The sequence below is a fragment of the Diaporthe batatas genome (assembly GCF_019321695.1).
Source record: "Diaporthe batatas strain CRI 302-4 chromosome Unknown Contig00015, whole genome shotgun sequence".
Lineage (NCBI taxonomy): Eukaryota > Fungi > Ascomycota > Sordariomycetes > Diaporthales > Diaporthaceae > Diaporthe > Diaporthe batatas.
In genome coordinates, this window is record NW_025408562.1 from 573,426 (window position 1) to 599,465 (window position 26,040).

General features: G+C 54.4%; 8 protein-coding genes across 8 annotated transcripts; 4 read left to right on the forward strand and 4 right to left on the reverse strand.

Moving 5' to 3' along the window:
- Nucleotides 1-126: 126 nt before the first annotated feature.
- KVR01_011421 (uncharacterized protein) lies at nt 127-2,113 on the reverse strand. Its single transcript, XM_044781463.1, has 4 exons — nt 1,946-2,113; nt 1,655-1,863; nt 1,384-1,486; nt 127-1,193 (listed from the first exon to the last, which is right to left on the reverse strand). The coding sequence occupies exons 2-4, from the start codon at nt 1,802-1,804 to the stop codon at nt 1,126-1,128; spliced, it is 321 nt and encodes a 106-aa protein (XP_044639796.1). The 5' UTR covers nt 1,805-1,863; nt 1,946-2,113; the 3' UTR covers nt 127-1,125.
- A 3,616-nt stretch (nt 2,114-5,729) lies between these two features.
- Nucleotides 5,730-9,456, forward strand: KVR01_011156 (uncharacterized protein). Its single transcript, XM_044789666.1, has 2 exons — nt 5,730-8,331; nt 8,390-9,456. The coding sequence occupies exons 1-2, from the start codon at nt 7,440-7,442 to the stop codon at nt 8,509-8,511; spliced, it is 1,014 nt and encodes a 337-aa protein (XP_044639531.1). The 5' UTR covers nt 5,730-7,439; the 3' UTR covers nt 8,512-9,456.
- A 1,550-nt stretch (nt 9,457-11,006) lies between these two features.
- KVR01_011432 (mitochondrial 54S ribosomal protein YmL35) lies at nt 11,007-12,549 on the reverse strand (the record flags this gene model as incomplete). The annotated part of the gene is made up of 2 exons (XM_044794628.1): nt 11,007-11,839; nt 11,913-12,549. The coding sequence occupies 2 exons, from the start codon at nt 12,547-12,549 to the stop codon at nt 11,007-11,009; spliced, it is 1,470 nt and encodes a 489-aa protein (XP_044639807.1).
- Nucleotides 12,550-12,886: 337 nt separating this feature from the next.
- Nucleotides 12,887-13,957, forward strand: KVR01_011203 (mitochondrial 54S ribosomal protein YmL6; the record flags this gene model as incomplete). Its single annotated transcript, XM_044790857.1, has 2 exons — nt 12,887-12,976; nt 13,064-13,957. 2 exons carry the CDS (start codon nt 12,887-12,889, stop codon nt 13,955-13,957), a joined length of 984 nt encoding a protein of 327 aa, XP_044639578.1.
- Nucleotides 13,958-14,528: 571 nt separating this feature from the next.
- On the reverse strand, nt 14,529-15,971 carry KVR01_011375 (uncharacterized protein; the record flags this gene model as incomplete). The annotated part of the gene is made up of 4 exons (XM_044792113.1): nt 14,529-14,708; nt 14,778-15,362; nt 15,417-15,731; nt 15,801-15,971. 4 exons carry the CDS (start codon nt 15,969-15,971, stop codon nt 14,529-14,531), a joined length of 1,251 nt encoding a protein of 416 aa, XP_044639750.1.
- Nucleotides 15,972-18,435: 2,464 nt separating this feature from the next.
- KVR01_011293 (uncharacterized protein) lies at nt 18,436-19,412 on the forward strand (the record flags this gene model as incomplete). Its single annotated transcript, XM_044788757.1, has 2 exons — nt 18,436-19,185; nt 19,335-19,412. 2 exons carry the CDS (start codon nt 18,436-18,438, stop codon nt 19,410-19,412), a joined length of 828 nt encoding a protein of 275 aa, XP_044639668.1.
- A 294-nt stretch (nt 19,413-19,706) lies between these two features.
- KVR01_011380 (uncharacterized protein) lies at nt 19,707-22,546 on the reverse strand. The gene is made up of 3 exons (XM_044790917.1): nt 22,459-22,546; nt 20,575-22,367; nt 19,707-20,489 (listed from the first exon to the last, which is right to left on the reverse strand). The coding sequence occupies exons 1-2, from the start codon at nt 22,478-22,480 to the stop codon at nt 21,805-21,807; spliced, it is 585 nt and encodes a 194-aa protein (XP_044639755.1). The 5' UTR covers nt 22,481-22,546; the 3' UTR covers nt 19,707-20,489; nt 20,575-21,804.
- KVR01_011395 (uncharacterized protein) lies at nt 19,925-21,408 on the forward strand (the record flags this gene model as incomplete). The annotated part of the gene is made up of 2 exons (XM_044786097.1): nt 19,925-21,185; nt 21,251-21,408. The coding sequence occupies 2 exons, from the start codon at nt 19,925-19,927 to the stop codon at nt 21,406-21,408; spliced, it is 1,419 nt and encodes a 472-aa protein (XP_044639770.1).
- Nucleotides 22,547-26,040: the final 3,494 nt, after the last annotated feature.

Consider the following 26,040-nt stretch of genomic DNA (forward strand, 5'->3'; position numbering starts at 1 on the left):
CTGTGTCTTTGCTGTGATTGTAAGTTTGAGCGTTTTGATTTTTACTCAGAAGAGGTAGAGATAAACACGTCTTACTAGTACTATTCTTCTTGAGGGGAAGGGAGGGCACGAGTAATAATATCTGCTGCCGTCGATGTCGACTCCCGTCGTTGCAAAAGACGGTAACTGGGAGCTTGTCAATTTTATGATCACCCTGGCTCCTGATCTAGATCTTCAGTCTGCACGGGGTCCTCTGTTGGGCAAAGATCCCGTGCGACCTCAAGACTACCGAAAAGCGATAACCATCTCAACCCCAGTTAGAGAGAGAACGAGGGAACATCTTAAAACCGATTGAGAGGATGCAGCGGACGAGCAAGTTGTTCTTAATGCCGTCATTCTACCACCCCGAGACTTTTGGGTCTGATAGGGGCTGGCTTTACTGGCCACATATACGTGACGGGGCGGCTTTGGGCTTGTTGGGGAGGGAGGCTTCAGACGCGCCGTGTAAGAGTAACCACTTTTGTTTTACAAACACACTATGCCATTCCAAACAAGGCCAACAGCTCACAGGGCAACAGAAATGTCTTGCTGAAAAGCCACGGCACTATCTCTCATCACCGGGGAGAATCTCGTCCGCGTCCGCAGTACGAGCAACACGCCAGCGCCCAGAGCTGTCCATGACCAGGAGGGCGTATGTCCTCCCGCCGCCGGTCTGCCTCGCAACGCCGCCCAAGATGGACCCCAGGAGCTCCGCTGACGGCCCAGTTACCACGTCCCAGTAAGCCTGGTGCTGACTCCTGCCGGTGGTGCGGGCTCCCTTGTCGTTGGTATCCGCTTGGTGCTAATGGGGTTCCTGCGAGGCCGGTCCCCGGTGGTTGAAAACATATCATCGTCTGGCCCGGAACGGGCTATTATTTCATGTGGCAATGTGGGCAGTGGCAGCGGGTCCTCCGCGTCTCGGCCGAGATCAAGCCTGCTCAGGCCGTGCTCCAGGCTGGTGGCTCCACCATACTCGTCGTTGATCACCCCCCCGCTCCAGCCCCGGGGCTGGTGACGCTGACATTGGGACACGGAATCGGAGGGCCCGAGCGAGACGAGCCCTTGACTGCTGCTGTTGCTGCTACTGCTGACGGTGGTGGTGGGACGTCAGTGGGAGCCAAAGAGCTGCGGGTGCTTCTGGGTGGCCTCCACGACGTGATGGTAGATGTTGAAGTCTGTGTATGGCTTGACGTCAGTGCCACTTGATCATGATGAAGGGCATCACGTGATGACCTGGCGGCATCCCAATGCTGCATGTGTTGGTGCATGGGTTCCCTGATGGGGGGGAAGGGGAGTGAGGACCCCACGCCATCCGGGGGGCCTGCCGTCCCATGAGAGGGGACGGGGACGGGGGGGCACACGTACCGACACCAGTGCCCATGTCTAGTGAGCTTAAAACCTTGACAGACAGGTCTGGGTTGACCTTGCCGATGATCTGGACCGCATTTCCGTTGGAAAGGTGGGCTTCCTGTACGCGGCGGGGGATGTCCCCCGATGTCAGTCACGGTCGAGACTGGGCCCAAGCATGAAAAAGAAAAGAGGTGTGAAACTCGCATGGCTGGAATACGGGACCGAGAGGTAGGGGGAGGGGATGGGATTGGGATGGCACAAAAACTTGGAAGAGATGGTCACGTACGCGATGCAGGTGGGCGGTGATGTTACCGTCAGCGTCGATGACTGCGGTCTCTCCTCGAAGCTGGACGACGCGGCCGACGATCATGACATTGCGGCCCTGGAACGAGTCGAGGTAGGGCGCAGTGATACGGGGTGTGGTCTGGGCCTCCATATTGCAGCTGGCTTGTTGGGGGTTTGTGGTTGAGATTTTGGCCGGGGTTGTGGAGATGCCTGCTCGATAATTGCTTCAGCCGCCAGGGCTCCTCGCACCGGAGCAGTGGTGGTGTACATAGATAAACAGCAGTGTACTTACCAGTACCAGTGCTCGATACACGTGGGTTGACAGGATGGGGATGGGGCTTCGTGGGTCCTCGATGGGGGGCAAACCTGATTGTTCTCGGCCGTGTTTTCTGTGTCTGTCAGATCGGGCTGATCTGTCTGCAGGATATGATTCCTTTATGATGGGGACGTGACTGAGAGGATGCTTTGACTGAGAACTGAGACGCGTCCATCCCCCACTGATGAGCGCGTTTTGGGAGCCTATAGTGGGGCAATGACCTACCCGTGGGCCTCGGCTTCCACTTACCCACTCCTGGCAGAATGGGTGCCAAAAACCCGCAACGGCCAAAACCTTATAACACCCATACCCTAACTATTTCTACTATTTTTACCTATAAAAAGTTACTTTTTAATTATATATATCTTCTTAAATAAAGGTTATATAACTATAAAATAAATACTTTTAAAATCCTTATTTTATAAAGATTAATAATAAAATATTTTTAAATTTTAAGGGTTAGAGTTTAAGATTTTAGTTTTTTTAATTAAAGGTTTTTTTAAATTAGTATATCTACTTAAATAAATTATATTATTAAAAAATAAAAATAGTAGAATTTTTATAGAATTATTTACTTTATATAAATAATATTTTTAAAATTAAAACTTAATTATAAAAAGATAAAGAATTAAAGTTTTAAAAGAAATTTATAATATTAAAAATATTATAAAGAAATAGATTATAATAACCTTAATTAAAAGATTTTTAAAAATAATATTTATATAAAGTTAATAATTTTATAAATATTTTTATATTTTTATTTTTTTATAATATAATTTATTTAAATAGATATATTAATTTTAAAAAACCTTTAATTAAAAAAACTAAAATCTTAAACTCTAACCCTATAAATTTAAAAATATTTTATTATTAATTTTTATAAAATAAGGATTTTAAGGATATTTATTTTTTTATAATATAAAATTTAATAAAGAAAATATACTTAATTAAAAAGTAGACTTTTATAGAGAAAAGTAGTGAAAATAGGTGGGTGTGGGTGTTGCGAGGTTTTGGCCGTTGCGGGTTTTTGGCACCCACTCCGCCAGGAGTGGGTAAGTAGAAGCCGAGGCCCACGGGTAATCAACGGGTACGTGTGCGGTACGGGAGCAAGGGAGCTTTTGCCGGGTGGCCTGCCAAGAACCGACCTGCCAAGAACCGGCCTGCCAAGAACCGACCTGCTATTGCGATGCCATGAATGATCATGCAATATGAAAAATACATGACAGTGTCGTAGACCAATAATCTACATCGTAGCCCTTCTGGAAATTTTGACAGCCCAGGATCCTGTCCTGTTTCCCAGCTCAGGCTCCCAGGCTCTGAATGTAGATCCTCTCTGAAGCATGACATTCATCACTGTACCGTCAGGATGCGATTGATTACCCACCAACATTCAGTCGCATCTGGGAGTCGGATTTCAGATGTCAGAATATTCTGAGGCTCTGGACCCACAGTCCAGCTGCCTGCCTAGATGTTGGGACAAGTTTAGTATTTTTCTTCATTTTTGGTTAAAGCTGCCAGCGGGCTTCGACAAGAACTTTGCCACCCGGGAACAGTCCGCCCCATAATGATAGCGCGGCCGATGTTACCCGTGCTGTGTTACCCACATGAAGATCTAAGGCTTGGAGGGGAGGGGTAAGCTACCTGTTCCTGATAACAATTAGGAGGCTACTAATAAGAGACTTGCCCCTCCCATACCTCTTCCCGCCAAGCTACGAGCTTACCTAATCTGTGACAGCACGTACCCAGGTACACGGGTACCCTACAGCACAGCACAGCTCAGTATACTGATGGACGGAATTTGCCAGTCTGTTCAGCCAAGATTGTCTGCTGGAGCGTCATCATGCAAAGAACCGCTCTTGGCCAGCTGTTACGTCATTTTCTGGTCCTGACGACTCATGAATTGTCAGTACGGCACAACTGACTACTGGAAAGAGAAGAGAGAGAGAGAAAGGGAGAGTGAAAATCCTAATTGGAAATGTGTCGCAAGTACGGATTCCGTCGTCTTGGCCACCCCCAGGTCATGCCGATGTCTACGCAGTAGAAGGCTGTGTGGTTATGCTGTTAGGCTGGTGATTGGCAGCCTGGCAGTCCCAGCGGCCCGGGTAGGCTGGCCGGTTGTGGAAATCCACAACGTACGGAGTGTCCCGTGTACTCGCTGTGCATCATATCAGCAAGTACCGATGCAGCAGTTGAAAATCCGATGGTGGCATCACCGCCCCAATTTTCAACCAGTGCTTCCGTCATGTGTGGATAGCGGGACAACGGGACTACAGTAGCAACGGGGTGATACTGCCGGCCCACATGCGCTGACCAAGGCGTTTGGGCGTTTATTCTCCCATTGTCGCCACACTCTGATTTTATCCATGTCTAGCAGTCGCAGAGCTACTGTGGATGGAACGATAGCTGACACGCTAGACAGAGAGTCTCGCTGGGATGATGGGAAAGTGTGGCTGCCACGCTGCCAGGATCTGCGGCGACTGGAGAGAGAGGCGACAAAAAGCTGTCCTAGCCAGATGGCAAAATCATGGGAATCTCTGAATTCCCATCCTGTCCTGCCTGTTTGCCGCTGGTAGGGGTGTGCTGGGGCGGGGAGCTTTCAGCAATTATACTTTCGCTTGACGCTCTGTCCCGACCCGCCATCCAATGCCAGATGGGCTGGCTACCCGCGAGCCTGGCACCCAGATCCCTCAGAACCCTCAGCCAGAACCCCTACTTTTCAGCTGCTTGCCTGCTTGCCCTGGGTTGCTGAGGCCACCGGGGCCAGCGTCTGACGCTGGAGTGGGTTCAAGTGACATGTGTACGGAGAAGAGACAAATTTCCGTCCGCGATCTCGATCAATGTGTTGCCTCCCAAGACCGATGAGCGACTGGCCCAACACGGACAGGTTTGCGTTACCAGGTACGTACCTGCGCATCCCTGCGCAAAACTGGTGTCTGTCTGGGGGCAGGAGGGAGTTGGCTGCACAACGAGGAGCTTTTGGTCCGGTAGCTTGTCCAAAAAGTTGGAAGACGACTTGGCGACTGGGCAGGATGGAGGAAGGTGCGCAACCAGATCGGGACGCTCCCAAGGCCCACCAGCGACACGCCCCAGGCGATCCGATCAGCCATGTCTCTTCCGCCAATACCACATTCCCAAGAATGGCCGGGTTTGTTTACTACTGAACTGCCAGACTTCTGCTCTGCTCGGTGTCATGCCTGCACTACAATTAGGCCCGCCTGGCTTGTTAGGCCGTAAGCTTGTCCGTGAGCATCCGCTGTCCATTGTGGAGGTGCGCTTGGGCTCCTGATTTGCCTACTGACAAAGGCACTTCTTTGCCTCCCTGCCTGTTCCGGCTAGCTAGATGGGTGGGCGGCAGGGGGCGAAGCCTTAGTGCTGTGGTACCTAGGAGGGAACCAGTTATGTGCATGTGCCTGGCCGGGCAGGCCATGTACTCCAGAGGTACCACAAGCCCGTACGCCTTGGCAGGTGCGAGTGAGTGTTAGAGCACGGATGTGGAACGCACCTCAAGGGGAAGAAAGCTCTCTAAGCTTTGAGCAGCTCTGGAACCCCGCCTGTGGGCCGAGTGGGACCCGTGGTAGCTTCGAGAGACGGAGAGAGGGAGAGGGAGGGAGAACGGGCGGGCGAGGGAGGACAAAATGGTAGAGAGGGCCAGGCCGGCTTGCAAATCATTGCGCGTGGGAGATTGAAAGACTGCCAGTGTCTTGCTGCGAGCTGCGAGCTGCTGGCTGCTTAGGGGACAACAACCAGCTTCAGCTTCATAAACCCGCCTTGTTGGTCCACTTTTGCCTTCTTCTGCCACTCAGTCAGTCCCTGCAACTTCGGATGCGCGGCCACTGTCATAGGGCACGGCATCCCCATCAATTCTGGCCCGGCTGTGGATGGATCCCAAGATCCTGCACCCTGTGACTAGCAGATCTACCCTCATCGTTCATCTGGGATGCTTGTCTGGACGAGGAGGAGCTTGCAGCCTGCCTGAGCAATCGATACATACCCACCACACCACACACGCCCATACATACCCTCGGGATACCTCTGACTTAGTACAAAGATCCCACTTGTTATCCCCCCCTCCTCCCAACACACCTTGACACCGTCCGCGTCATAGCATACTGCTTGGTACATACATGACACTGAGGTACATGGTCACATCTCGATATCCATACTGTCCACTGCCCACTGCCCACACCCCCTTCACTCCACCGAGCCTCTTGGTTTCGATACTCGGATTATTGAGCTGCCATCTTGCAACATACTTCACCTGCCTCCAGTACTTGTGAATCGCAAGCTCGCGCATTCCTCGACAGACTTTCTACTGTTCTTGTTCTCCTCCCCCACATCCTCCGTTTTTGCCAAAACGTACCTGCCCACCTACTCCCTTGTCATCGGCAACCAAGCTGTTGTGAGGGAAAACCACCGGCTAAGCAACCCAACGCTTCTCGTACCGAGTTTGCTTGCACCTTCACCCCTCTCTCTCCCCACGCAACGCGACAAAAACAACATCAACATCAATCAACCACCACCAACCACCTACCTGGAGCTCTCCTTCCTTCTCCGTCCTTTGGACCACCCATCTGAAAGAGCAATTGCGAGACGGCAGGCTTCTCCAGCCATTCGGCTTTCTTCGCCACCAGGCACTGATCTCCAGGCCACCTCCGGAGCTTTTAGTCCTGACCCTCGGCCCGCGACTGCCCTGGGCCGCACGCAAAGCACCCCCGCGGTACACCTGCAACTGCACCTCGTACAACGAATCCCGGACAGCTTCAGATCCAGTCTTGCAAAGCGGCACGCGCCACCACACAGGTGCCTCTGACGATCTACGCGGAATTAGCGTTGGTTCTCTCCCTGCCAGGTTCAACACATCGTCCACCGCGATTCCGTTTCCGATTGAGGCCCCAGCTTCCTGTTAGGCCATATCCCTTCTCGCAACACCCTGCCGAGGAGCCTGAGCTTCCTTTCCGATCGTAGGCCGCATTACCGACGCTGGTGCACGACGGCCATCTCTGGCTACGGTGCTTCCATCCACTCTGCAAAGGCTGCTTTCACCTTCCTCGTGCCCCTCCTGCTCTTGAGCCAGTTGTCTTCGCTCGAGGATCCGAAGAGTGTGCGACTGGCTTCCTCACGGCACCATTTCTCCACTTCCACGTTGTGGTATATCCCTGGCAGAGCAGACTGCTGTTCACTCATACCAACGTCATTCTGCCGCCGCTCAGATCGGCTCGCCGTGCTTCGCTCGGTAATTTCCGCGACAAGTCCTCCGCGACCGCTCGTGGTTGAATGGGTGACACCTTTCAGGGCTTCAACGTACCCATTCGGCATCACTAAACTCCAGTGCTAGCAGTCCAACTTCTTCCCTTGTCCTTTGCCCAGAGGAAACACAGAAGACCTTCGGATTCCATAGTCTCTCGGGAGACGAGCAGACTTTCGTGATTGCCCTGGTCGAGAAGCTGGCTGGCGAAGCCCCACGCGCAGCATGGAAGACCCCTCCCACTTCAACACCAGCGACCTTGTCGACTTCGACCCATATCGAGAAACACTTGAAGACGAGGTTATTGTGGCCTCCACAGAGCTCCTGTCAACGTCACAACAACCCTACTCATCAATGGACCCTTCCCTAATCCCGAGCCCGCGCTCTTCTTTGGGTCAATCTCCAGTCATGGCCTTCCAGGACATAACATACCCTGACCAGGCTTTCGACCCGAGTCTCTTGGCCCACAAGCCGCCTGCGCCGACACAAAGCAAGATTTCGGAGCCACTGACACCAGCCTCTTTCGGGGACCGAGCTTCAATCAGCACCAAGTCGAGCTCCACTTCCATTCCTTCACTGAAGGATCCTACCATGCCTTCGACACACAACAATCAACGTGAGAACTTGGAGCCTCCGAAGAAAAAGGCTCGTCAGAGGCAGCTCAAACCTGCCAAGCAGGAATCAGAAGATGATGACCAAGAAGAAGACGAGTCCACGGAGAAGCGAAAAAAATTCCTCGAGAAGAACCGAATCGCCGCGAGCAAGTGTCGGGAGAAGAAAAAGAAATGGGTGCACGACTTGGAGTATAACAAATCCCAACTGGAGCGGCTGAACATGGAGCTCCGCTTGGAGCACCGCGGGTTGATCAGCGAGCTCAACCAGACGAAGAGTATGCTGATGAGCCACGCGGACTGCAACGATCCCAACATCACCGAGTGGCTGAACCACCAAGCACGAAGGATTGTACAGAGCACCGGTTCCAGCCTTTTCTCGATACCGAACCCACTTTCGACGTACCCACCCCAGGGCCAACCTCGGAACAGCAGCATCGTGTCTGGAGGCTCCATGGTAGATCTTGACCCATCGTCGCGCCGGGCCAGTATATCCTATTCGCAGGGTGAGTATCCAATGCTGGGGTGAGGTAGGAGTCCGGCTCGTGTCCTGATGCAAAATAGGCCGTTCCTCAATGGACACGACACCACCGATTGACCCTGCGTTACCGATGTCATCCGTATCGCCACGAGTCAAGGAGGAATCCATCGGCAACCTCGACCACATGCGCTGGATAAACGAATGATTATGGAGACCCGACAAGACAGGCTGCCAGGTCGATGACTCTGCCAATCTGACGTACTGGAAACCTAAAAGTCGCAGCGTTCCCGGTTGGCCATGGAACGGCCGGAGATCAGCACGTCCGCTGGTCGATTTGATTGCATTTTAGTAATTCTTTTGAGGATACTGCTCCATCTCTAGCAGCAGATTAGCCTTTTCATTGGAGCTCCGACGCCACCTGGAATCCCATTGGCCATTGTTAAGGTAAACAACGTTGGGAAAAAGCTGGGACAGGTACTGAGACGTGCCTATCACCTAGCATTGGGACCACAGGAAGGCATATGGGTGGCTGTCATTGTCGTTCAATGCAGAAAAATGGAGCTCGCAGCTCAAAATGGTGCGAGAGAAAATCCATGCGTCTTGGGAGCGGATTTGGCTCCTGGCTTTTACCTTTTATGCAAGTCTTTCGAGAACGGCGTCAGCCCGTTGGCTTGCACGGGAACGGTGTGGACTGCATAATAGCTTTGGCGTTCTCGGTCAGTCATGATATGGAGTCGGACGGACACAGGATGAATGCAGGCAGCACCGGGATTGTTTTGTAAGGAGAACAGAAATTTTATGAGTGACGAAGTGGCAGGAAGGGATCGTGGCGTCCTGTAGGTTTTTGGGGCGAGGCATCGCAGATTTGAGCCAACTTAATGCTCTAGTATCAGAAACCTGACCAAAACATGTCGTCATCTGCGTCTTGTGGTTACTTGTTGACGGGGTTGGGCTTGGCTAGGGCAACATCCTGAAGCCTTCACTTCGTCATGATGAGGTCTAACGGAGGGTCCAGGGCCCTTGTTGCGGCTGGCTTCGCGACGAGTGTTCAAAGACTCTTTGAGGAAGAATTACTGCAGTGTACGTAGATATAGTAAAACTGTACAACTCAAAACCCAGAAAGAAAAGAGATTTTCCAACTCGAAGCTCGGGAGAGGGGTCACGATTCACAACACTGCAGAGGTTCATCCGAGTGGCATCTCGAGGACTAATAGCTGGCTGCCATGGCCCGAATTGGATATGACGTATGTTGCCCTGCAAGGCTGCAGATGGGCCAACACACCATGACCCCTGCCCAAGCCCAAGCCCATCCTGCTGTGGTGTCAGTGGTGGGTGGGCGGTCCAATGCGCACGAATCTGACGTGCACACCACCTACTGTTTTGGGTAGTGTACACGGCAAGCGGTACGGCATGTAGATGCACCATGTCGTCGCCGCGCACATCACCTCTTTTTGTCCTCTGCGTGCCGCCTGCTGCGGTGGAGCTGGTGGACTGTGAGCCACTCGGCCCAGCCCAGCTGTCTTGGGTGTGGGACTTGGTTGTTCCTCCCACCGGAGAATGCGCGGTCTCGGCCGAGTGAGTCGGCGCCGGGGGGTCAGGGCATGGGAGGGGGGCCCGGGCCTTGTCGTGTCGACTACATCATATGCTGCATTGTTAGATACATATCAGGGCTGCGGGTTGCTTTTGATGGGCGGGGCTGAGGAGGCCGTGGACGGACGAGGTTTGTGACGAATGACCGTACTCTGTGACTTTACACTGCAGAACTACAGCTGTACCTGGCATTTTTAGGGCAGGGTGTTCCAAATGTCTTTGTGTTTTGGTTTCTTCCCTCTAGCCTGACCTGCGTCTCTTATGTACGGTGTGCTTTACTTCGCAAGATTACAGCCTACTTGCGTCCGCTTGTCCACATGTGTGTATGTACTTGGGATCCTGCTCTTCTATGGGCATCTGGGCGGGTTCATATTCATACAGCAGCAAAGGCCTTCTGTATACGTAGCCAGCGGCAATGTCTACCTCTTGATCGCCATGCACATCATAACAGTGACACAGCCACATGCTCCAAGAGTTTGAAGACACTTTTGTGGGGCCCCATATGGCCTGTTTTACACTCTCCCGACTATCAGTAATCTTTAATTCCATGTGAGGCTTCCCTTGGGAGAACATCTTTTAGTAGTTTATCCCAAACAGGGGTCACCCTGTATGTAGTTGCCTTGTATGAGGCTATTCTACCGGAGGTCACGCAGTGGACACTCGCGGCCTTGTGTAGATGCCGTGGACGCGTAGCAGACACCCGTGCAGAGCTCAACTCAGGCTCTGAACCGATCTGGTGGGCATCACTGATCCATCAGACGTCCAAAGTAGTTAGCCTGTAGATAGACACAATGATCGTCTCGAGGGTGAAGCCGACGTGATCGCTGTGACAAAAATGCTGCAGCAAGACAAAACCCAGAATCGACACATATCACGAATTCAGGCGAGTGCGGGCAGTCAACATGTCATGAGCGCCTACAAGCAGTCGTCATGAGATGATCACAGAGCTTGGCCCAGCTTCCCGCAAAGAGAAGCCGCGTAGTCTAGTGACAGCACAGGGAACGGAGAAGCCACCACGGCAATCGAGGCCCACGTGCAAATGGTCTCGCACGTGGCAACTTTGAATTTGACAATATGGTACAAGGCCCCCTGCAGCGCGCCAGAACCACCCTACGTGCCTCCAGACATGCGGCCGATCCTCTTGGTGTACTTCCAGAGCTGCCTGTACTTGGGGCCCTGCCGCTTGGCCTCCCAGCCCCTCGCCTTCTTGGGGGGCTTGAGGCTGTGCACCCTCTTGCGCCTGAAGACGACCTCGGCGCCGGGGATGCCGTGCCTCTCCATGACCTTGGCCGTGCCCTCGTCCCACTCGGTCCGGAACATGTTGAACCCGAACGGCGAGGCCTTGTGGTCGCCGCGGAAGGCCCGCAGGTTGAAGCCGTCGCGCCCCGAGTAGGCCTCCCTCAGCCTGGCGACGTCCAGCCTCTGGCCGTCCTTCTGCTCCAGGATCCACACCGACAGCCGGTGGTAGGGGGCGCCCTCCTGGCTGGTCGGCGGGAGCCAGGGGACGGCGAGGTGCTCCTCCTCGCCCTCCTCGCCCTCCTTGCCGGCGCCGGCGGCCCTGGAGAGGCGGCCCAGGGAGATGTTCTTGGTGGCGTAGCTGAGGGGCACGTTGGCGGCCATGAAGTGGAGGCGGGGCCCGAAGGCGTCCTTCTCCGGGTAGGGCACGTCGCTGTCCAGCACCACGATGCTCACGAGCCGCTCCTTGCTGTCAAAGACCTGCACGCGCAGGTTCGGGGGCGCCTCCGAGACCAGCGAGTCGACCATCTCGCCCGGGCTGACCTTGTAGCCGTGGAAGGAGAGCTGTACGTCCATCTTGGGGTCGAACTCTGCCAGGACGTCCGGGACGATGTTGAATTGCTTCACCCGCTGGGCGAGGATCTTGTAAGACATGCTGAGCCACTTCTCGTGCGCAAAGTGGCGGTAGATTGGTTTGCTCAGGTCCGCTGGGGGCGTGTGCTCATGTTAGTCTCTCGCCTCGCCCACGAGACTCACTGGCCCCGGGCTGAAATTGCTTACCTAGACCGTCCTCCCACTTCCTCTTCACGGCCGGGTCATTGATGTCGGCCTGGATCTTGAGATACTCGAGGTGGTCGCGCAATGACCTCAGCTTCTTCTCCTTGTGCTGCTCCCCAGCCCTGTACACATCCCCTGACCTCTGCTCCAGCTTTGCGATCTCGGTGGATGTCCGCTCCAGCTGCTGCAGCTTCTCCGCGCGGTCCTCTGCCAGGATTTTCCGGGCCTCCTGGAAGCAGTGGTAGGGTAATTGTTCGAAGGGGATGTTTGGCGACTGCCGTACTGCCGCTCTCCGTCTCCGCGACCCTATCGGTTCTCTGCCCTGCTTCAACAGCCTCCTCTCCGCCCACAGCAGCGTCGTGGTATTTGGGTCGAGCCATTGCTCTTTTAACTGAGCCGACGCCTTGGTCGTGCCGGCAAGGTCCTGTGCCGATTGCGCATCCGCGGCAGGTGTGGACGAGGAGGGGTTGCTCGTCTCGACATCTCGCCGGCTCGCCGAGCTCGAAAACGACCGTGCAGCCGCGGCGTGTATTGAGGGCGCGGCGGGCTGTGTTGCGAGGCCCTGTCGCAGGCAGCGGGCCAGCGGCAGCGCCACCTGTTGGCACCTCGACATCTTTGTTGTTGTGGAGCAGAGGACCATTGGGCGTGCGGCGTGCGGCGTGCTGGGTGCGCGTTCCGTCGGTCTGGCACGCGGCGTTGAAGCTCAAGGTCGAGCTTGGGCGGCTCCTCAGAAATTTCGGACCCCTGGCACGCTGCCGCTGGCGCTCCCGCCCTGCCCTCGACGAGTCTCGGGCGGGCTACCGGCCTGCCGCTGCAGCGTCTCTCGCGCGGCCGGGTCCGTGCACCCCTCCCATCTTGGATCTTTTTTGGATCGACAGCTTCACCTCGGCCGACGGCAACGAATGCTGCACGCACGACGTTGTAGCCTGGCTGCACCACCCACAGGTCTCTCTTCAGCCCGGCGCCAGTAACCAAACATGTCTGGAAAGGGCTTCAGGGGCCTCAATGAGGCCATGCGCGCTCTGAGCCTGGCCTCACAACCCTGCAGAAACGCAAGGCCAGTCACGGTGCGTTCAACCGGTTGCCCACCCCCCCCCCCCCCAAAGTACACGTCCCGTTCGCATTGGAGTCCGTGGGGCTGACGGCGCATACAGGCAGCACTATCATCTATGGCATCGCGCACAATGGCGACCACAACGACGCCATCCGGCCTGGCGGTTCCATCGGCCGACTCCTCCACCACCACCTACGTGCCCTTCCAACCTCTCTCCACAGTACCCGTCACCGTCTACAACTTCCCCAGCCTCGAGCCCCGCGCCCTCGAGAACTACTCCACAAAGCACCTCTACCTGCCCCTAAGGCGTGACATACTCCACCTGGCCGTGACGTACGAGGGCGACAACACCCGCCAGGGAACGGCCAGCTCCAAGACACGTTACGAGGTCCACGGCTCGCACCGCAAACTGTTCCGGCAGAAGGGCACGGGCAGGGCGCGTGTGGGAACCAAGCAGTCGCCCCTCCGCAAGGGCGGCGGAAAGACGTTCGGCCCGCACCCGCGCGACTTCGGCACCAGCCTCAACCGCAAGGTGTACGACCTGGCGTGGCGCACGGCGCTGTCGTACCGCTACCGGCGCGGGGAGCTCGTCGTGTGCGAGGACGGGCTGGAGCTGCCGCTGCCGGCGGACTTCCTGGCCCTCGCGCAGCAGGGCAGGCTGACGCGCGAGCTCGAGGACAGCTTCGTGGCGCGGTACCTGGGGGACGTCATGGGCGGGCTGCGGTGGGGCAAGGGCCACGGCCGCACGACCTTTGTGACGACGGACCCGCGGCCCAACCTGTTCACCAGCCTCGAGGTCGCCGGGGAGCACGGCAGGGCCATGGAGATGCGGGACGTCGACGTCAAGAACCTGCTCGAGGGCGGGCGCATAGTGATGGAGCGCAGCGCGCTGAGGGAGATCATCAAGATGCACAGGAGCGACCTGGTCAGCAGCATCGTGATCAACGGCACGAGGGACAAGGGCCCGGTGATTGGGTCGAGGGTGATCCAGTAAGGGCTCTCCGGGGGGGTGGGGGGTTGTGAGACGATATGTGTGGAAATCCGGCTTGAAACCCGTACGGAATAGAGAAAAAAGTCATTCCGTCTCCTTCCCTTGCCTGCACTTGAAAGACGCTCACATCGTGATGGCGGCATCCGAGACTACTGATTCTGAGCGCAGCCAGCGGCAAGAAGGCAGCCCGCTATACATTTCATTTACACGTATCGCGTCAGTCCTCTGATTTCTCTCGGATGAGGACTGTTCGCCTAGCTCGCGGATTGTTTGCAGCCTTGAGCCTTGGTGGTGGGCAGTCAGCCCCAAGATCTCAGATTTGGAAGACGTGTGTTGCTGTCGAGGCTTCCGATTTCTGAAGCCGGCCCCTTGCTCCGCCAATCAGAACCTGGTGCACGGGCCCCGGCTTTGTCCCTTGACCTTGACGACCGCCGTACATCAGGAAGACGTTAGCAAACCCATTTTGGTCGACCTCAGGGCAGGTTTGATCTATTAACAAAGCTCAAGCCGGTCTCCAGAGATGGCTTGTTGATTGCCCCTGAGAGGGTTGTTCACGACTGCGATCTCCACCGCATTAGTTGACTTCTTGATTCACACCAAGCTCATTTATCCTTCTCTCAGCCCAGGCTCCCAAATCGCCAAAATAGTCCTCGGGATCGTCGCCGCGCCAGTCTCGCAGTGCGAACCAGAGGTGGCGCGCGTCCTTGCCCGCCTGGATAGTGCGCTTGTAGTCCGGTGCATCGAGAAAGAGGGCCTATAAATATTTGTTTAATCACACTTTATAATGCATTGAGCACGGGAACTATTTAAACGAAGAACGAACCTCAAGGTATAGCCTTGGCCATGTCCCGATTCGCTCCAGCTCGTCCGCGGTTACGGTGCGAGGCAAGCGGGTCACGGCGGGCGCCGCATCTTCATCAGCCACCAAATCGACGGTCACCGCCATCAACGGGTCGGACAGGATGGCTGGCACAATGCATCCGGTCTCCCAGTCGAACAAGGACGTCGCAAGAGGTTGGCTGTTCTCATCCATTGCAATCGACATGTTGTGAACGCCAAAGTCGCCGTGGTCAATGACGAAGCGGTATAAAAGGTTCTCGTCGTCGCCCGCAGGCATTATGTGTGGGATGAGGCGAAGAAGTGACTGCTTGGCTGCTGCAGCAACTGGACCGACCGTGTTATGGTCATCCTCCCACCCAATCATGTCACCAATGCTCTTGATGGTTGCTTCGATCTTGGAGGTAAAGAGGGTAACGCAGAACTCGCGAGTGGGAGCAACGGGAATGGGAAACGATTCCGGCTTTTGCTCAAAAAGGCGTTCGCGGAGCCAGGCAGAAGCGAACTCGGGCGGGACTTGGAAGTTGTACAGCGATGCGCGGATGTGAGCTGCCTGAGAAAGAAGGCAAGACTAGAAGAGAAGTCAGCATATGAAGCAAATGGCAGGATTGGTATACGCCCGTACCTTCTGAGCTGGGTTGAGGGCACGCCACACGTTACTCTCTCCCTCAGCTCTTTGGAACACAAGCAAGCGCCGGCCTGCGATATCTTTAGGACTATCAAGCTTAGGGCCCTCATGCTGCACGGGGACGCGATGATAAAGCAGACGAGAAGCCAAGATATCCGGCTCTGACTGCAGGAGCTCATACACCTCAGTCTCAAACTTGACCTCGGGAACTTGCACATGAATCGGGAAACCCTCATAATCAGGCATGTTGACATCGCCGCGTGCTAAGCGTGCTACAACGTCCATTCCATTGGACAACTTGAGGTGAATTCCCTTTTACCATCCAGCCTCATGTAAGCATCGAGTGTGTGATGGGATGAATGGTGCTCGGCCACAACTTACATAGTTGTTGGAGCCGTTGGAAACGCATGGAATGTCAATCACCTGGGCACAGAGGTTCTCCTCGATTTCCTGAATGAGTAGGTTTACATCCCATGTGTCATGGAATGGATTGTTACCACTACGGACCAGGGTGAGTAGATGCCGGCCATCAAAGTCGCGGCCATCAGGCATCTTGGGCCAACAATCACGGAATGGCATGGTGAGGCGAGAGATTTGACAAATGTAGACGGGTGATGAGTTACCAGGGTTAGACAGAAAAGAATCGGTTGGCGTTACTGATGTTACTTTATTATATATATTTATATAATAAGTTAAGCTTCTTTAAAGTTTTATAAATTTTTTGAAAGAACTTTTACTTTTCTAACTTATATATATTTAATTAATGTTTTTTAAAAAAGTTTATTTATAAATATATTTAAATAAACTTTTTTTAAAGTTTTTTAAAAAAAATTCTTTTTTAATAATTAAAGCTCTTATTTATATTATATGAGTATATATAGTGAAGTAAGTGTGTAATTCTTTATAGGGGTAATAAAATAGGAGGGTGGGCGCAACTTTGTTTTTCCTGGACAGCGGCACCTAGGACTGCAAAACATGACCTTTAGTTGTAAGGACAGGCCGTCTTACTATCAAAGGCCCCCATAGAACGCGGTCCAGCCTCAATATCTGAGGTGGTATTTTTGCGAGATAGGATTTGCGCCCTCATCAGCGGCTTACGAATACGAGCACAGCTGCTTCTGCAAGTATATATCAGCCGCTCTCCCAGCCGCGGCAGTTGCGGTGGTTTGGAGGCCATCAGCCCTCCCTGAGAGTGACTGGACCGCAGCAGTATTCAGTCAGTAGTGGATGGAGGAGGAGGGAGAGAAGTTTCTGTCAGGTCGGGCCTGGAGGGCTTGACCGAGCCAAGAATCCTTCCTGGGACCTGCTTACTCCTGCACCTCGGGCCAACAGAGGGAGGGACCTTATCCTGCGATGCTACGGCAGGGCCAAACCAAGTACGTACAACCTGAATAAATCACAATTACAAATTATCTTGGAGAGGCCTTTGGGATGCACAAGTAGATAAAGCACAAATTTGCCCCAGCGGCGTGGAAATAGATGGTTGGTGGGAGTCGATGACCGGCTCCGAAACTGTTCAGATCGGTAGGACTCTGGGAGGAATTGTTGGCGTTTGATCCGTTGCTTGCTGCTGCGGCCGTCGCGGGAGCAGGACATGGACGTTCCCGGCTTAGGACGGCGATGGTCTCTGCTGATCGGCATCCTGCGTGCATGTCCTATCTACTGTGCAGCCTGACAACCTGACAACCTGACAACCTGGGCATCTGCCGTGGTGCAGTGGGAGCTGGTTTCCTATTGCGGGCATATGCAAGCACTCTCCTGGGCAGGTACTGCCAGCCCTGACCTGCAGCCCTTGCAGCCCTTGCAGCCCTTGCAGCCCTTGCATCCGGTGCATCCTACAGGTTGGATCAAACTGTGTTACTCACCACTTTCGTCTCTCTGATAGCAGTCTTGCAGCACAGCATCAATTGCTGCCTCGAATAGCACATGAGGTGCCGAGAGGGTGCTGGGTCAAGTTGAATCCACTCCCATACTGCTTGATGTTCCCTCCTGTCGACCCTTCGCATCAGCACCAGCACCAGCGGAAAGGGAAGCCAAGCCTGTCAGCTTCCCACAGCCACCTCTGCAAAATCGTCGCCTCATCACAGCAAGAGGTTGTGTGTGTGTGTGTGTGTGCATTTGTTGTACACACTACACACTACACACTACACAATTGCTGTGCTATCTTCCTCCTTCGAAGCACGCCACAAACCACCCCGCTTCCTCATGCCCACAACCGGTTTATCGATGTTTGCCACGGGCTTTGCCGGCCTGAAACCACGAGACCCCCAACAGCTCATCTTAATTTAGAAGATGCCATGGCCCGTTTGGGAGGCCCTGGTGGCCTGGGGGCTGTGAAGGAAGCTCGATGGCGGCGAATAAGCGCGCCGCATCAGACGCGCCTCCGCGGCACAACACTGGCGCGGATTGCCCTGACTTGCCCCATGGATCCCAACTACTGCGGCGTGTACCCACACCAGCCCTTGCCCTTTCCAAGGTCGTCCGCCAACTCCTACCACTTTTGGCCTCCTTTGGCGGTAGATACAGGCATGGTCGATCAGATTGCCGCCACGACCAACAGGCCAGGTCCCAGGTAGGACTGGTGAGTCTGGCGAGGTCGAGAGGGACGTCTGGGCCCTGGACGGTTCTAGGCAGGGCCTCTCCACACTTGACGGAATCCTTCCTCCCTCGGGGGGCTCGAGGGACTCGAGGGACTCGAGGGACTCAGAAAGAGCCTCCACAGGCGTGCCATGCGCCGGCTTGCCAAGCAGGTGGCCTTCGAAACGAGGATATATCAATCCCGCCCCGGCCCGGCCACCCTCGCCCGTGGCCCAAAAGGGTCAGGCTGGAAGGGGCCGTTCCCGAGTATATCACCAACGCGGTGCTGTTCCTCTTTCCTCTTTCCAGCTTCCTGTCTCCCCTCCTCTGCGACCTGGTCCATCCATCCACCTGGGTAGTTCGCCCTCAACGTCCCGAGCCCGTTTCCACGTTGATCGACGCCTCTCCTACAGTCCCGCCCCAAAACCATGTAGGCCCGATGTATTCGTCCGGCCTTCTTATTCTTCTTCTCATTTGTCTTATTCACCCATATTCCATAGACGCATTGGTCGACGCAGAAACAACAATATCTTTCCCACATGTCGTCCCTCTGGTGGACACCCAGCCTGCCTTCCGCCGCCGCGAGGTCCTCAAGGCCCTGAGACAGCGACAGAGTGCGAGTGACGGCTCTTGCCCGTCCAACTTCAACCAGTGCGGCAACGATCTTCCAAGCGAGTTCTGCTGCAGGTCCACCGACGCCTGCATCCCTCTCGCAAAGAACACGGCAGTACTGTGCTGTCCTGATGGCGGCACATGCTCCTCGATCCAGCCCATCACCTGCTCCGTCGCCGTGCAGAATGCCACGGCCTATCCGACCAGCTCCGTCCACTCGACAAATCTCGATGGAACACTCGCCGTGTGCGGGCGTGATAGCTCCGGGTCGAACACCTGCTGTCCCTTCGGGTACTCTTGCAATGAGAGGTCAATCTGTATCTTGACGCAGACCGAGACTCCTGTCTCGACAGGAACACTATCGACCGCAACCTCAGGACCGGCCGTGACGGATTCTGATGGCGCTACAGTCACCTCGTCGACGCCCGAGTCAACTTACACAGTGATCCTGCCGACCTATGTACCTCCCTCCGATAGGGAAGGCTCCTCCTCGGACAGGCCCAAGACCATAGGCATCGCGACAGGATCCGCGGTTGGCGGCGTTGCTACTGTCGCAGCAATAGTGGTATTCGCGTGGGTCAGAAGGAAACGCATCAAGGAAACCAGGAAACAAAACAAACAGCCCATCGCGCAGAGGACATCCGACACCCCTCCGCCACTACCCCCCAAAGAATTCCCTTACCCGACCCCGACCCCGAAAAAGAAGCGGACGTCCCTGATACGAAGCTGGGCGCCTTCATTCGTCAACAAGTCGACACCAGTCGAACTCCCGGCGACTCCGGTGTCTTTCAGCAACTGGAATAACCAGTGGGATGGTGTGCAGCCTCCGAACAGAGCTCATAGACCCTACCCTCGGGATTCGATGAGCCCGCCAATGGCATATGAGCTACACTCGGACTCAAGATGGCTGCCTCAGCCTGAACAGCCTGAACAGCATGAAAGAGGGCCTATGTATTTTTAACGAGGTCTCAGGACACAAACCAATAATAATCTAATCATTGTTCAAGTGACTGAGATCTCAAACATGCATTATTGTTGATCTCGGCGTTGTTTGTCCTGTAACGACAACAAAAGCTGTTTCAAACTTCCCTCGAGAATCAGACCTACAACGGCTTTCTGGCTTCCCCCCAGCGAGCCTGGCCGTCTGACACCGACATGAAAGAAAAGACCACTGTAGATGAGCCTCACACTGATGATAAAAAGGCATAACGGGAAGGCAGCCCCGGAAAAAGAAGGCTTGGTATCCGAACTCGCTGTTCAACAAGCCGTAATCCTGTTGATGCCTATCTCTCGCTCTTAAACCGGTTCGTCCAAACATGTTCCACATGGACCAGCTCATACGGTCCCGCAGGCTCATACGCGATGTGACGTACAGATGGATCCCATTCCTCTTCGTCGTCCTGACCGTCGTCATCTCGACGACGCTGCTGAGCACCGGCGGCCGCCCACCCCGCGGCATAGTAGTCACCTTTGGCGTGCTCGCCGGCCTGCTCGTGGTCGTCTTCCTCGCGTGCCACCTCATGATGTACTGCACCCGGATCAAGCATGACATGGATGCCGAGAGGGCCAGCGGTGGCAAGGATAACGATGATGCAAGTGTCCCACCGGACTTCTTACCGGCAAGACGCAATGCCGGAACCCAGGCGGGGCGTGAGGAGATAGATACCCCCAGCCCTCGGCCGGACGAGCGACGCCGACAGAGCCAGGCTCCTCCAAGCATTCGGGCCAGCAGCTATGTTCCGGGCCGCTTCTCCGCGGCGCGGTATACCCCATCGCCGCTCAGCCAAGTAACGGGACAACGGTTCACCGCATATCGGCCACAGTCCCAGTTCACGACAGGGGGTAGGGTGAGCCAGCGCCAGAGCCAGGACCAGGACCGGCCTGCGACACCATCAGCCTTGGATCAAACTTGGAGGGACGGTAGTATGCGCCATAGCTCAGCAGTCGTCGCCCCTCTGCAACTTACCCGGCCACAACAAACCCAAGAACCAACAGTCCAGCCTGAACCACCCCGCGGTCTGGGACCCGGTGAACCACCGCCGCCGCCCTCACGGGACACGGCCGTGAGGAGCCCCACGCCACACCACCACCAACAACAAGGAGGGCAGAGACCACCAAGGCCCGCCGTGCCCGACTACCGGCCCCGTGACGCGACCACCGAGGAGCTGTCCCACGGGATCTCGGCCGCCTTCAGCAGCACCACCACCAACGCCAAGCCGCCGCAGATCCGGGGCCCCGCGGTGCAGGCGCGGCTTGCGCTCCTCGGCGGCGGCGGGCTTGATATCTGGGGCGTCGTGGCGCGGGTCCTCCTGTCTGGTGGTGGTGGTGGTGGTGGTGGTGGTGTCAAGCGGCTGCGGCGCATGTCGGCCGACGACGTCCTCAGCCAGCGGCGGCGGTCTCCGTGGGGGCTCTGTGGCGGCGAGGAGGATGCTGCTGCTGCTGAGGTGGTGGTCGTGCGGGATCTGCGCTGTAATAAGGCTGTCCGGGTGGTGCACCGCGGCGCCGGCGGGGGGCTGGAGAGGCGCCGGAGCCTGAGGGGGTCGGTGCGGTGGGTGCGGGTGCGGGACTCGGGTGATAGTGGGTATTACTCTGGTGATGGTGGTGGTGCTGGTGGTGGTCTATACCAGTACCAACATCCGCAGGCGCAGGCGCAGGCGCAGGCACTGCCTTCGGACACGGTGGCGGCGGTCTCGGCTACATCGGGCTCGAGTGGGTCGTGGGACACCTCGCCCTCGTCGAGCGTGGCGTCGGAATTGGTCTGTCTGCGGCCGGGGTCAGCCTCGAGTGTGGCCTTGGATGAGGCGGGATGGCGCAATCGTGTGAGCGTGGGGGATGCTGGCGCCGTGGGTGTTGTCATGGGAAGGCGGGTCCGCCGCGAAGGGCAGGGGCCGCCGGGACGGTCTGAGAGTTGTTAGTTGGATGGATGTCTTGGGAGGGAAGAGGGCAGGCCATTCTTTGCTGGCTGAAGTAGTCGTTCAACACGCGATGTGCGATGCATCCAAGACCATCAGCCTCGCCAGGCTGGTGGCAGTCTTCACGGCTTCGAGTCACCAGGAACAGTAACGGTATGAGAGATTGAAACGATCAGTTCCTGGTATGGATTCCATGAAAGAAACAAGATGATATCGTATTGCATCTGGTATCAGCCCCCCAACGCCTGTTGTCGTAAACCCCAAAGACAAAATGCTGCGGATGCTCATAGGATCTCTTCATCGCCGTCCTCGGGCGCCGGCGGCGCGGGAGGCGCATGCCTAGACCCGGCCATGGACTTGGGCGGCGGGTGAGCCACCACAGGCCCGCCCTTGTCCGCCTCCCACATCTCGTCGTCCAGCTCCTCGACATCCTCATCCTCATCACCATCATCGCCGCCGTCCGCCAGCCCCGCGAACTTGTTGGACCCCAGCGCCCCGACGCGCGCGCCCGCGGCGCCGGCCTGGGCGTTGATCTCGTCCCACCCCCTGCTGCGGCCTGCGATCTTGGCGGCGGACTTCTTGCTCTTGAGGACCTTGTTGGAGGTGCGGTCGACGATCTCCTCGGCCCTCTCGAGCCCGCGCTCGTGCCGCTTGCGCGCCCGCGTGCTCAGCACCGCCTTGCGGCCCCGCTTGGTCTTCTTGCTCACGCCCGCGGCCTGGTGCAGCCCCAGGACCGAGGGGCGCGCGTCGGCCGACTCGGGCGGCGGCCGGGCGTCCTTCAGGGACTTGTCTGTGTTTATGCTGGGCGATGTCGCCCGGCGCGCTGCGCGGGAGTGGATGGAGGGCGCTGTGGGGGGGTGTCAGTTTTTTTGGGTGGGAATTTGCCGGTGACTTTGGGAGACGGCATGCTCTGCTGTGTCTATGAGGAAACTACATACCTTTGCTCTTTTGTTTTGCCATTTTGCTTGTGGTTCGCAGATGTTGTGTTTGGGGAGGACTGGAAATTTTGGTATCGATAAGAAGTTGCAATGCTTTAAGCCTCGTGCAGTAGTTCAGTAGTCGAGCTCCCCTGTCAAGTACGACCCTCTGCAGTTCTTGGCTGCTGTCTCGGAAAAACGAGAGTTGGCCCCCCCCCTGTTTTATTACCCCTATCAAAAATTTTAAAGGTTTATTAAAAAGTAGTCTTCTTTTAATAACTCTATTAATACTTAACTTAAAAATATATAAAATATATATATATATTCCTTATTAAAACTTCTATATAGTAATATTTTTTAAGTATTTATTATTAAATCTTTTTTATATAAAGTATAGAGGTTACTAGGCTGATAAAATAAGTAAGTGTATAAACTTATTAAGTAGTTTAGCCTACAACCCTAGTAATATATAAACGTTAAATAAAAATTATTTTAAAAATTTAAGCTTATAAAGACTTTTATAAGGATTATAAATATATTTTTTATACATTTTTAAGTTAAGTATTAAGAAAGTTATTAAAAGGAAATTACTTTTAAAAGGGAGTGTTTAACTTTTGAACAGGGGGCATTTTGCAGGGGGGGGCCCTCTCGTTTTTCCGAGACAGTGGGCCGAGGGTGGCAGGTCGCCTTGCAGATCTATTTTGAGCAAGGGGGGTCCCTGTCTCCGCAGCGTCTAAGCCATTTCTGAGGCTGAAATCCTGACTACATCCTCCGTCGTCCCTGCAGCTGTACCGTGTAAGCAACGTATCTTGGTACCTAGGTATGCAGGAATGTTGGTTTTTCTGACCGATCCCTTCCGAAGAATCAGCAGAATCAGCAACAGTCAGCTGGCTGAATCCCGAAACTGAGTCTTGTAATGCATGTGCCGTCATTGCAGACTTGAGGAGCACAGGCTGCCAGCTGGGGCGACTGGGCATTGGAGGGGAGTCAAGATTGTTTGCTTTCCGGTGATAACATCTCTGTCTGTAGGATGGGCTCATATCCTGGAGGTTGCTGGATTGAAACGGGTGCGTCTCCTGCGGTGCGACATATCAAAAAGGCGGCATCGCGGACCACATCACGGGCATCACCGTTTCGTATGCCTGCCACAGAGTCTCAAGAATTCACACCCAGGGACATAATAAAATGAATCTTTCTCCGAGCTCCACTGGCTTCATCAAGTGTAAACGGAATTGAGGTTCACATAGTGTGGGTTGGTGTGTTAGTAGGTGACCAAAAAGAGGTGGCAGAACAAGATCAGAAAAAAGCAAAAAGAGAAATCAGATAGCTACAACTGGTTTCGATCCAGCGACCTCCGGGTTATGAGCCCGGCGCCTGATTTTGTTAGTACACATTGCTGATTTTGGATGGATACGAATGAACTCACTCTTCCCCTGAGCTATGTAGCTGTTGGAAAAACACATTGTTGCTCATTTAAGTGTGTGGGTTGAGACGAAGAAATTTCTGTGGGTGAGTCACAAATGGCAGCCATGCGTTTGCTGTGGGCATGTGGGCTACTAGGGCTGGCACTATGGAGTAACAGCAACAAAATCTGCTTACAGTGGGCCCAGAATTCACGATGGAGTACAGTAATGGGTACTGTACTGGAGCTCATCAAACTCGGTACCTAAGTACGATTCGGCTCGTGCTCCACCCACTGCAGCCCTGTGAAACCTGGGGAAGACTAAGCGGGTCTGGGGACGACTACTTAGGTACTAAGTACCTAGTCAGGAGCCGACACCACACTATACAAACCGATTCATCTATAGCATCATCATTTAAAGACACCAGGCCACAACATGACTATCTGACTATTTTTAGACTTCATACCAAACAATACACTATTCAGACCGGCCCAGCATCCTCAGGCATCTATTCAATCTAAAGTGCCAGCACTCACCCCTTCTCACATAGCTAATCACCCTGACTTATTGTCCCATGTGACAATGTGACAATGTGGCAATTCACCTTCACCCTCAATTCATGTACCAGGGCCAAAGTAACTAGATACAAACAAAAAAAATACGAGATAAAATCCCAAGTCTGACGTGAACTAGACTTGATTGGCTATTACAAACAGTTAACACCCAGCCCTCCTTTATCAACCAAGAGACATTGAACTCCAAAACAAAGCCACTACTACCCCAGGACTGGCAACCCTCAAACCAGATGCCTCCAAGTGCTCAAGATCAAGGCGGCAGTGGAAAGAAGAAATCTGACGAGGACTGGGTCAAAGTGCCCAAGGACCCTGAGTGGCAAGAAGACATCGACGAGCATGATCAGATCTACTCTGGCCCCGGAGCCGAGGCCAAGAAACCCTCAGAACTCAAGCCAACATCATTTGGAGGCCTCCTCAAGGAGTTCTGTCTGAAGATCATGGATACTAGCTCACGTTCGTCTGGAATCACACGGAGGGTCGGTGAGAGCCGAGCTGGCCCGTCAGCTAAGAATTGAAAAATAGTGCTTTGACTGCTGACTTGGTGTGCCTCTTGCTTGGACCTAGGCGTAGTCGCCAATAAGTCTCTTCAAGGCGCCTATGAATAGCTTGAGGAAAACGCAGTGTCCTGGGGGTGAAGCGGAAAGAGCTAGCACTTGAGGCGAGAGCTACTCCTTCCTCAACACCACAACTCCACAGGTACATACAGTACATACAAAGATACATTAATTAAACAAATCCCATTCAAGATTCAGATTCTGATCAATCTGTACACGAGAAACATTTTATCGGATCGCACAGTAATAGAGAAAGCTTCGCTTGTTGTTGCCCTTCCTCTTCGCTCTAGGAAAACTCCTCGCTCCGCTTAACAACTAGTGCCAGTCTGGGTGAAGCCCAGTCAGTGCTGTCACAGAAAGCCACTTGAATGCCTAAGTCACTGGTGCAACTTTTTGCCAGAGTCACTGGTACAACCTTTCAAGCACGTCCCCTTTGGGTAAAGTTTACGAGATGGGACTGAAGTGGCCTACCTACTTAAGTAGGTGCCTCAGGCGCCGGAATGGTTAGCGGCTGGAAAGAGCAGAAGAATTGAAGGAAATCCAACATATATAAACAGGCCAGTGGTCTGGACTGATCTGTGCTTCTGATTTCTCCCAAAAAGAAGTCGAAAATCGCTTGTGGCTCTACACCTAGTGCTTCATCACCACCCCTACTTCTTTGACTCTTTCTTCTTTCTCCTCACCCCCACAGCTAAAAATAATCAATCCTCTATTCTTGACATCTTCTACTTGGACCGACAAACAAACACCAAGAATCTCATTAATACTACACTTCAAAGGTCTCAATACTTCCATCATGGGATCTCACGCATCTATGTCTTCCACCAGCTCTCAGACGCCCCAACACGAAGATCTGCACTCTGAGCTGGGAGAGCAGATAAACAACGCTGTCACAGGTCTTTGCGACAATTCAGACGAAAGCACTCTGAAATGGAACGATGCGACTGGCTTGGATCAGAAGATATATGAAGCTTTTGGGATTGTGCCTATACAGGCAAACCAGCAGCCCACGGGGCATCTACCTACAGAGTCTCCACCTACAGGACCAGCACACATCAGACAGCCTCCCCT

Coding starts and splice junctions, on each gene's coding strand:
- KVR01_011421 (XM_044781463.1), bottom strand. CDS start 1,804: ATGGAGGCCCAGACCACACCCCGTATCACTGCGCCCTACCTCGACTCG. Junction 1,487..1,654: donor TCACCGCCCACCTGCATCGC/GTACGTGACCAT, acceptor CGCCGCGTACAG/GAAGCCCACCTTTCCAACGG. Junction 1,194..1,383: donor AGACATGGGCACTGGTGTCG/GTACGTGTGCCC, acceptor AGCCATACACAG/ACTTCAACATCTACCATCAC.
- KVR01_011380 (XM_044790917.1), bottom strand. CDS start 22,480: ATGGCAAAACAAAAGAGCAAAG. Junction 22,368..22,458: donor GGCAAAACAAAAGAGCAAAG/GTATGTAGTTTC, acceptor ACCCCCCCACAG/CGCCCTCCATCCACTCCCGC.
- KVR01_011156 (XM_044789666.1), top strand. CDS start 7,440: ATGGAAGACCCCTCCCACTTCAACACCAGCGACCTTGTCGACTTCGAC. Junction 8,332..8,389: donor CAGTATATCCTATTCGCAGG/GTGAGTATCCAA, acceptor GATGCAAAATAG/GCCGTTCCTCAATGGACACG.